This window comes from Callionymus lyra, chromosome 7 (genome assembly GCF_982586985.1).
Source record: "Callionymus lyra chromosome 7, fCalLyr1.hap1.1, whole genome shotgun sequence".
Classification (NCBI taxonomy): Eukaryota; Metazoa; Chordata; class Actinopteri; order Syngnathiformes; family Callionymidae; genus Callionymus; species Callionymus lyra.
In genome coordinates, this window is record NC_141824.1 from 17,207,307 (window position 1) to 17,218,447 (window position 11,141).

The 11,141-nt window shown below is 41.1% G+C and overlaps 1 protein-coding gene across 1 annotated transcript in view; it reads left to right on the top strand.

Annotated features, from left to right (window-relative positions):
* The window catches only part of maml2 (mastermind like transcriptional coactivator 2), a 57,856-nt gene extending 48,600 nt beyond the window's left edge, over positions 1 to 9,256 (top strand). Inside the window, exons 3-5 of the mRNA XM_087795882.1 lie at positions 7,129 to 7,263; positions 8,200 to 8,305; positions 8,373 to 9,256. Coding sequence (XP_087652008.1) covers positions 7,129 to 7,263; positions 8,200 to 8,305; positions 8,373 to 9,097 — 966 coding nt within the window. The 3' untranslated portion in view covers positions 9,098 to 9,256. The remainder of the gene's footprint in view (positions 1 to 7,128; positions 7,264 to 8,199; positions 8,306 to 8,372) is intronic.
* The last annotated feature ends 1,885 nt before the right edge of the window (positions 9,257 to 11,141 follow it).

Consider the following 11,141-nt stretch of genomic DNA (forward strand, 5'->3'; position numbering starts at 1 on the left):
AACACTCCTGGAGTAATACTATGAACCTTCCTGGAGTAATTCTATGAACACTCCTGGATTAATACTTTAAACACTCCTGGAGTAATACTATGAACCCTCCTGGAGTAATACTATTAACCCTCCTTATAAAATACTATGAACCCCCTGGATTAATATTTTGAACACTCCTGGAGTAATACTATGAACCCTCTGGAGTAATACCATGAACCCTCCTGGAGTAATACTATGAACCCCCTGGAGTAATACTTTGAACACTCCTGGAGTAATACTATGAACCTTCCTGGATTAATTCTATGAACACTCCTGGATTAATACTATGAACCCTCCTGGAGTAATACTATAAATACTCCTGGATTAATACTATGAACACTCCTGGTGTAATACTATGAACCCTCCTGGAGTAATACTATAAACCATTCTGGAGTAACACTATGAACCCTCCTGGAATAATACTATGAACACTCCTGGATTAATACAATGAACTCTCCTGGAGTTATACTATGAACCCTCCTGGAGTAATTCTATAAACACTCCTGGAGTAATACTATGAATCCTCCTGGAGTAATACTATGAACCCTCCTGGAGTAATACTATGAACCCCCTGGAGTAATATTTTGAACACTCCTGAAGTAATACTATGAACCCTCTGGAGTAATGCTTTGAACCCTCCTGGAGTAATACTATGAACCCTCCTGGTGTAATACTATGAACCCTCCTGGAGTAATACTATGAACCCTCCTGGAGTAATACTATGAACCCCCTGGAGTAATATTTTGAACACTCCTGAAGTAATACTATGAACCCTCCTGGAGTAATACTATGAACCCTCCTGGTGTAATACTATGAACCCCCTGGAGTAATATTTTGAACCCTCCTGGAGTAATACTATGAACCCCCTGGAGTAATATTTTGAACACTCCTGAAGTAATACTATGAACCCTCCTGGAGTAATACTATGAACCCTCCTGGTGTAATACTATGAACCCCCTGGATTAATACAATGAACTCTCCTGGAGTTATACTATGAACCCTCCTGGAGTAATTCTATAAACACTCCTGGAGTAATACTATGAATCCTCCTGGAGTAATACTATGAACCCTCCTGGAGTAATACTATGAACCCCCTGGAGTAATATTTTGAACACTCCTGAAGTAATACTATGAACCCTCTGGAGTAATGCTTTGAACCCTCCTGGAGTAATACTATGAACCCTCCTGGTGTAATACTATGAACCCTCCTGGAGTAATACTATAAACCATTCTGGAGTAACACTATGAACCCTCCTGGAATAATACTATGAACACTCCTGGATTAATACAATGAACTCTCCTGGAGTAATACTATGAACCCTCCTGGAGTAATACTTTGAACACTCCTGGAGTAATACTATGAACCTTCCTGGAGTAATTCTATGAACACTCCTGGATTAATACTTTAAACACTCCTGGAGTAATACTATGAACCCTCCTGGAGTAATACTATTAACCCTCCTTATAAAATACTATGAACCCCCTGGATTAATATTTTGAACACTCCTGGAGTAATACTATGAACCCTCTGGAGTAATACCATGAACCCTCCTGGAGTAATACTATGAACCCCCTGGAGTAATACTTTGAACACTCCTGGAGTAATACTATGAACCTTCCTGGATTAATTCTATGAACACTCCTGGATTAATACTATGAACCCTCCTGGAGTAATACTATAAATACTCCTGGATTAATACTATGAACACTCCTGGTGTAATACTATGAACCCTCCTGGAGTAATACTATAAACCATTCTGGAGTAACACTATGAACCCTCCTGGAATAATACTATGAACACTCCTGGATTAATACAATGAACTCTCCTGGAGTTATACTATGAACCCTCCTGGAGTAATTCTATAAACACTCCTGGAGTAATACTATGAATCCTCCTGGAGTAATACTATGAACCCTCCTGGAGTAATACTATGAACCCCCTGGAGTAATATTTTGAACACTCCTGAAGTAATACTATGAACCCTCTGGAGTAATGCTTTGAACCCTCCTGGAGTAATACTATGAACCCTCCTGGTGTAATACTATGAACCCTCCTGGAGTAATACTATGAACCCTCCTGGAGTAATACTATGAACCCCCTGGAGTAATATTTTGAACACTCCTGAAGTAATACTATGAACCCTCCTGGAGTAATACTATGAACCCTCCTGGTGTAATACTATGAACCCCCTGGAGTAATATTTTGAACACTCCTGGAGTAATACTATGAACCCTCCTGGAGTAATACTATAAACCATTCTGGAGTAACACTATGAACCCTCCCGGAATAATACTATGAACACTCCTGGATTAATACAGTGAACTCTCCTGGAGTAATACTATGAACACTCCTGGATTAATACTATGAACCCTCCTGGAGTAATACTATGAACCCTTCTGGATTAATACTATGAACCCTCCTGGAGTAATGCTATGAACCCTCCTGGATTAATGCTATGAACCCTCCTGGAGTAGTACTATTAACCCTCCTGGAGTATTTCTATGAACCCTCCTGGATTAATACTATGACCCCTCCTGCAGTAATACTTTGAATCCTCCTGGAATAATACTATAAACCCTCCTGGAGTAATACTATGAACCCTCTGGAGTAATACTATGAACCCTCCTGGAGTAATACTGTGAACCCCCTGGAGTAATACTTTGAACACTCCTGGAGTAATACTATGAACCTTCCTGGAGTAATTCTATGAACACTCCTGGATTAATACTATGAACCCTCCTGGAGTAATACTGTGAACCCCCTGGAGTAATACTTTGAACACTCCTGGAGTAATACTATGAACCTTCCTGGAGTAATTCTATGAACACTCCTGGATTAATACTATGAACCCTCCTGGAGTAATACTATAAATACTCCTGGAGTAATACTATGAACCCTCCTGGTGTAATACTATGAACCCTCCTGGAGTAATACTATAAACCATTCTGGAGTAACACTATGAACCCTCCTGGAATAATACTATGAACACTCCTGGATTAATACAATGAACTCTCCTGGAGTAATATTATGAACCCTCCTGGAGTAATTCTATGAACACTCCTGGAGTAATACTATGAATCCTCCTGGTGTAATACTATGAACCCTCCTGGAGTAATACTATAAACCATTCTGGAGTAATATTTTGAACACTCCTGGAGTAATACTATGAACCCTCTGGAGTAATACTTTGAACCCTCCTGGAGTAATACTATGAACACTCCTGTAGTAATACAATGAACACTCCTGGAGTATTACTGTTGAGCCCACTGTAGTAATACTAGTACGAACCCTCCTGGAGTAATACTAGTACGAACCATCTTGGTGTAATACTATGAACCCTCCTCGTGTAATACTATGAACCCTCCTGGAGTAATACTATGAACCCTCCTGGAGTAATACTATGAACGCTTCTTGATTATTACGCTGGAAGCCACTCTAGTAATACTAGTACGAACACTCCTGGAGTAATATGATGAAGTCTATGTGGTAACACTATGAACCCTTCTGGAGTGATACTATAGGGTCTGCATAGTAATTCTATATATTGCACTGTCCTGGAGTAAAAATATGCAGCCTCTGTAGTAATACTATGAACCCTTCTGGATTAATACTATGAACCCTCCTGGAGTAATGCTATGAACCCTCCTGGATTAATGCTATGAACCCTCCTGGAGTAGTACTATTAACCCTCCTGGAGTATTTCTATGAACCCTCCTGGATTAATACTATGACCCCTCCTGCAGTAATACTTTGAATCCTCCTGGAATAATACTATAAACCCTCCTGGAGTAATACTATGAACCCTCTGGAGTAATACTATGAACCCTCCTGGAGTAATACTGTGAACCCCCTGGAGTAATACTTTGAACCCTCCTGGTGTAATACTATGAACCCTCCTGGAGTAATACTATAAACCATTCTGGAGTAACACTATGAACCCTCCTGGAATAATACTATGAACACTCCTGGATTAATACAATGAACTCTCCTGGAGTAATATTATGAACCCTCCTGGAGTAATTCTATGAACACTCCTGGAGTAATACTATGAATCCTCCTGGTGTAATACTATGAACCCTCCTGGAGTAATACTATAAACCATTCTGGAGTAATATTTTGAACACTCCTGGAGTATTACTATTGAGCCCACTGTAGTAATACTAGTACGAACCCTCCTGGAGTAATACTAGTACGAACCATCTTGGTGTAATACTATGAACCCTCCTCGTGTAATACTATGAACCCTCCTGGAGTAATACTATGAACCCTCCTGGACTAATACTATTGAGCCCACTGTAGTAATACTAGTACGAACCCTCCTGGAGTAATACTAGTACGAACCCTCTTGGTGTAATACTATGAACCCTCCTGGTGTAATACTATGAACCCTCCTGGAGTAATACTATTGAGCCCACTGTAGTAATACTAGTACGAACCCTCCTGGAGTAATACTAGTACGAACCATCTTGGTGTAATACTATGAACCCTCCTCGTGTAATACTATGAACCCTCCTGGAGTAATACTATGAACCCTCCTGGACTAATACTATTGAGCCCACTGTAGTAATACTAGTACGAACCCTCCTGGAGTAATACTAGTACGAACCCTCTTGGTGTAATACTATGAACCCTCCTGGAGTAATACTATGAAACCTCCTGGAGTAATACTATGAACCCTCCTGGAGTAATACTATGAACGCTTCTTGATTATTACGCTGGAAGCCACTCTAGTAATACTAGTACGAACACTCCTGGAGTAATATGATGAAGTCTATGTGGTATCACTATGAACCCTTCTGGAGTGATACTATAGGGTCTGCATAGTAATTCTATATATTGCACCGTCCTGGAGTAAAAATATGCAGCCTCTGTAGTAATACTAGTACGAACCATCTTGGTGTAATACTATGAACCCTCCTCGTGTAATATTTTGAACACTCCTGGAGTAATACTATGAACCCTCTGGAGTAATACTTTGAACCCTCCTGGAGTAATACTATGAACACTCCTGTAGTAATACAATGAACACTCCTGGAGTATTACTATTGAGCCCACTGTAGTAATACTAGTACGAACCCTCCTGGAGTAATACTAGTACGAACCATCTTGGTGTAATACTATGAACCCTCCTCGTGTAATACTATGAACCCTCCTGGAGTAATACTATGAACCCTCCTGGACTAATACTATTGAGCCCACTGTAGTAATACTAGTACGAACCCTCCTGGAGTAATACTAGTACGAACCCTCTTGGTGTAATACTATGAACCCTCCTGGTGTAATACTATGAACCCTCCTGGAGTAATACTATTGAGCCCACTGTAGTAATACTAGTACGAACCCTCCTGGAGTAATACTAGTACGAACCATCTTGGTGTAATACTATGAACCCTCCTCGTGTAATACTATGAACCCTCCTGGAGTAATACTATGAACCCTCCTGGACTAATACTATTGAGCCCACTGTAGTAATACTAGTACGAACCCTCCTGGAGTAATACTAGTACGAACCCTCTTGGTGTAATACTATGAACCCTCCTGGAGTAATACTATGAAACCTCCTGGAGTAATACTATGAACCCTCCTGGAGTAATACTATGAACGCTTCTTGATTATTACGCTGGAAGCCACTCTAGTAATACTAGTACGAACACTCCTGGAGTAATATGATGAAGTCTATGTGGTATCACTATGAACCCTTCTGGAGTGATACTATAGGGTCTGCATAGTAATTCTATATATTGCACCGTCCTGGAGTAAAAATATGCAGCCTCTGTAGTAATACTAGTACGAACCATCTTGGTGTAATACTATGAACCCTCCTCGTGTAATACTATGAACCCTCCTGGAGTAATACTATGAACCCTCCTGGACTAATACTATTGAGCCCACTGTAGTAATACTAGTACGAACCCTCCTGGAGTAATACTAGTACGAACCCTCTTGGTGTAATACTATGAACCCTCCTGGAGTAATACTATGAAACCTCCTGGAGTAATACTATGAACCCTCCTGGAGTAATACTATGAACGCTTCTTGATTATTACGCTGGAAGCCACTCTAGTAATACTAGTACGAACACTCCTGGAGTAATATGATGAAGTCTATGTGGTAACACTATGAACCCTTCTGGAGTGATACTATAGGGTCTGCATAGTAATTCTATATATTGCACCGTCCTGGAGTAAAAATATGCAGCCTCTGTAGTAATACTAGTACGAACCATCTTGGTGTAATACTATGAACCCTCCTCGTGTAATACTATGAACCCTCCTGGAGTAATACTATGAACCCTCCTGGACTAATACTATTGAGCCCACTGTAGTAATACTAGTACGAACCCTCCTGGAGTAATACTAGTACGAACCCTCTTGGTGTAATACTATGAACCCTCCTGGAGTAATACTATGAAACCTCCTGGAGTAATACTATGAACCCTCCTGGAGTAATACTATGAACGCTTCTTGATTATTACGCTGGAAGCCACTCTAGTAATACTAGTACGAACACTCCTGGAGTAATATGATGAAGTCTATGTGGTAACACTATGAACCCTTCTGGAGTGATACTATAGGGTCTGCATAGTAATTCTATATATTGCACCGTCCTGGAGTAAAAATATGCAGCCTCTGTAGTAATACTACACTGTGAACCCTCCTGGAGTAATACTATAAAGCTTGTGGAGTAATACAATGAACCCCTGAGTAATCTAGTCGTGCACCACAGCGCCACGACTCTTCAAAACATTTGTGGATGCAATAAGAGCATGATTTTTCACATGTATGTTCAAGTATTTGTTAAGAAATAAAGGTTGTATTAATGCACTTTGACAGGAGACAAGTGAAATAATAAACTAAAAACGTGGGTCAACATGTAATACTTGAGTGAAGTTACAGTGTGACATTAAACACTTAATTTTGAGATTTTAGAAGGAATATCTCAGTGAGTTTGTTCTGTGGTCGTCATTTGAGACTATGAACCATCTTGTTTTCAAGCAAATGTTCACATGGCTTCCTGTCTCCCTCTAGTGGTCGAGCAGGATCACTGCCTCTGCTGAGCAGAAGACCTTCAGTCTGACTCTCTTGCTTCTCCTGCAGGGTTCTCCGTCTGGTCCCAGGCAGCCTGTGAACGGAAGCTTAGTTCCTCCACCTCCTCGACCCCCTGCTGCAAACAGCCAGCTGAAGACCCCGACCCTGCAGAGACCGCTGCACCCTCCAGCACACCTCGGCCAGGTCAGCATTCGTACTCGCCGTGTCGACGTCTAAACGTGTCAACATTTACAACAACATTGACGTTTAAAATCCATACGTTTATTTTTCTCTCCTCTGTGTTCATTTGTTGTTGATGTGGGACTGACTCGGTCGACTCTGTTGTCCATTGAGATTTGACTTTTGACCACATATATGACAAGTACAACAAATTATATTTACAAGTTGTATTGTACTTTACTTTTTACTGTGTTTGAAATGTTTGTTAATTAAACAATTAATAAAGTGCGACTTCGTAGTATTTCTCCACGAGGCGAAGGAGTCTTGAGGAGAAATACTAGGAAACTAAAATATTTTTCATTTCATAAGTTTTAGTAATCACATAATAACACTATGGAGTTTCGAGGAGTATTACTACGAACCCTCACACAGTAATACTAGGAAGCATCATGGAGTAATACTACGCAGCATTGCGGTGTAATACTATTAATCTTCTCGGAGTACTACTACGGAAACTTGCGTAGTCATACTACAGAACCTCACAGAGTAATACTATGAACCCGGGCAGAGAAATACTTCGGAGCTTTGCAGTGTAATACTATGAATCCTCGCAGAGTGATACAAGGGAGTCTTGAGAGTAATACCATGTAACCTCAAGGAGTACTACTATGAAAACTATCGGAGTAATACTTGCATGGTAATTCTATGGAGTCTTTCAGAGTAATACCATGAACCCTCACAGTAATACTATGGAGCATTGCACAGTAATGCCATGGAGCCAGATTTTTGAGTGTTAATCTGTTGAGTTCGTCTCAAGAATAATGACTTTTTGTCTGATAACTTCTGGAAGAGCTTTAATGAGCCCTCTAGTGGTCGATGATGATAATGAAGGATGGTGACGATGATGATGACGATGATGATAATGAAGGATGATGATGATGACGATCTCTGTTCTGTCAGGACAAAGACGGGCCTCTGGACCAGTTCAGTCGTCACCTCACTCGACCACCGCCCGAGTACAAACACTCCAGGACTCTGGTCCAGCAACAAGGAAACATGTTCACAGGTCAGAAGGTCCGACTGCGTGTCCCACCGGAGAGAAACTCACTTCTGAACTTCTTCTTCCTCTAAAGGTCCAAACTCCGGGCCCGATAAGGAGCTGCCGTCGTGTCACGTCCCTCACAAGATGAACCCGTCTCCGGACCGCAGGTTCGACTGTCCCCCCGGCTCCTGCGCGGGTCAGTTCCAGCAACACAACGGCCAAAGACTTGGACCGGGTCAGAACAAACCTCGCTTCCTGAGTCCGAACGCTCCAGGAGGCCCGTTCGGGATCAACAACGTGCAGCAGTCCAGAGGCGCCGGAGAGCCGGGTCTCGGGGGCCTGATGACCAACATGAGTTGGGGTTCTGTGAGCAAACAGGCCGGACCCGTGAGGAGACCGTCGGGCCTGCTGCAGTCCTCCGGCGCACCGTCCGACTTGTACCAGCAGAGGCACATCGGACCTCCGAACCAGGTGGCGCCGGACCCCAGGATGCTGCCCGCCGGCATGAGAGACACCGGCTCCAGGCCCGGTCAAGCGGCGATGGGTTCTGCTCCCGCTGGACTCAGCCGGTCCTCCCCCGAGCAGCGGGTGCCGGCGGGAAACTTCCCAGAACCCGGTTCTGGCTCCGGCAACTTTCAGGGCGGCCGGGCCAACCGGGTCACCTTCGACTTCCTCCCCGAGGGCGACAACACGGTCCCGGGCATCAACACGGACTCGGACTTCATCGACTCTCTGCTCAAGTCCGGGTCCGGAACCGACGACTGGATGAAGGACATCAACCTGGACGAGATCTTGGGGAGCGGCTCCATCATCTAGGGTCACACTGTGAAGGACACACTGCTGCGTTCAAGTCCCCTCGTTATTTAGCATGACGTAGATATAAAGACTCTCACCTCCATGTCTGTCCGTCGCTCTTTAGACATTTAATGATGATGTAACCGTTTGTGATATTTAATAAACACGCCGAGAAAGTCACGTCTTTGCTGCCGAAGCCTTTTTTCACGTCTGGTGGCTCAGAACCACTGAACTGGACTCTGGAGACGAATGAGACTTATTGTCGTCTGTCCATCAGTTCTGTCCATCTGTCTGTCCGTCTTTCTCTCTGTCCATCTGTCTGTCCATTTTTCTGTCTGTCCTTTTTATCCCTTAAGAATCTGGATGAAAAACTACATTTTTTTAATTCAAAAAGTTAAAAAAACGTTTGGTCAGACCATGTGAACACAAATAAATGTTTCCTAAATAGAAAATAGGATTAAAAAAATAAACAATAAGATAAAAAACTTAGAGAAATTGCTCAAAAATCTAAAAAAAATGGAGAATAATGCTGCTGACCAGTGTTCATGTTCGAAGGACCATGTGAACACAAATAAATGTAACGCTTATTTTCAAAATGTGATTTTCGGAAGCATCAAAAATTTGAAGATAAAGCCAAATATCAATGTATCTAGAAATTGATAAAATTAACAAAACCAAAGTTCATGTTCAAGGCAGACCATTTGAACACAAATTAATTTAACCAAGATTTAAAAAAATATTTCTCTATAAAAATCTGGAATAAAATAAATCTTTTCACTAGAAAAAAGTTTTTTTTTTTTTTAAATCAAAAATCAATGCCTTTAAAATTTTGAAAAAAAAATGCGAAAGTTCACGTTCGGGCTGACGGTGTGAACACTGTTAAATTTTATCGAAATTTAAAAAACGTGATTATCTGGAGATTCCAACATCAGGTAAAAACAACTTCAAGTATTTTTTGTTTATTTTTTTAAAAAGGCCCAAAAATCGACATCTCGTAAAATGGAAAAAATGCTGCAAAACCAAAGATCATGTTCAGGGAGAACAAATAAATGCTGCAGAAATTTAGAAAATGTGATCGTAGAAGTCTCAGAAATCTGTAATATAAAGTTGTTTTTTTTCCCAAATCGTAAAAAGTGAAAAGAAATGCTCAAAAATCAACATCTCAAAAGATGGAAAAGTATGCCGCAAAATTAAGGATCATGTTCAGGGAGAGCAAATAAATGCTGCAGAAATTTAGAAAATGTGATTTTCTGAAGTCTCAATCTGGTTACAAATGACTTTCATTCGAAAAAAGTTGGAAAAATAAAGTTTTCTACTTATTGATGAAAAAAAAAAAAGCAAAACCAAAGTTAATTTTCATAAATAATGACACTTTTACCTATGCTGTGTCTCAAATCGCATACTAGCGTACTCAAAGTTAGTATTTTAAGTGCGTAAGTGGGTCTCAATTCTTAGTATGCGAAATTTAAATTTGCACACTAAAGTGGCATACTAACACACCCACAAAACTGAGCATGGTTCGATGGACACTAACCACACTAAACAGCTCCATCTTAATGACGTTTTAAACTGAAGTTACGTCATATATAAATGCATATATATTCATATACTTACAGGTGCATTTTCAGCAGCAGGAGGAGGATAAACACGTCTTCGGTGCTCATATTTTTTTCATTTCTCTTTCCAAACGTGCAGTCAGCAGGTGTCGCTAGTGTTCCTACAGCTGTTTGCAACCATCGTTAAATAGTAGTAGAAGAAGAAGCTGTCACCTTAATTCCAGTTAGTGTGTAGCAGCAGTGTTTGATTTGAGACATAGTATCTGTGGAGAATTTGCGTACTAGTTAGTATGTACACTATCCTGATGCATACTTACTTAGTATACTAAGAGAAGTATGCGATTTGAGACACAGCAATAGTGATGGTCTGATGAAGCTTCATGAAGCAGTGTCATGTTGTTTAGAGGTCAGTAGGTGGCGCCATCAGTTTAGAAATGATGTTTCATTAGAACAGTTGTTCAAAACAAAAGGAAAATAGTGCAGAGACTGCCAACTAGTGGACTCTGACA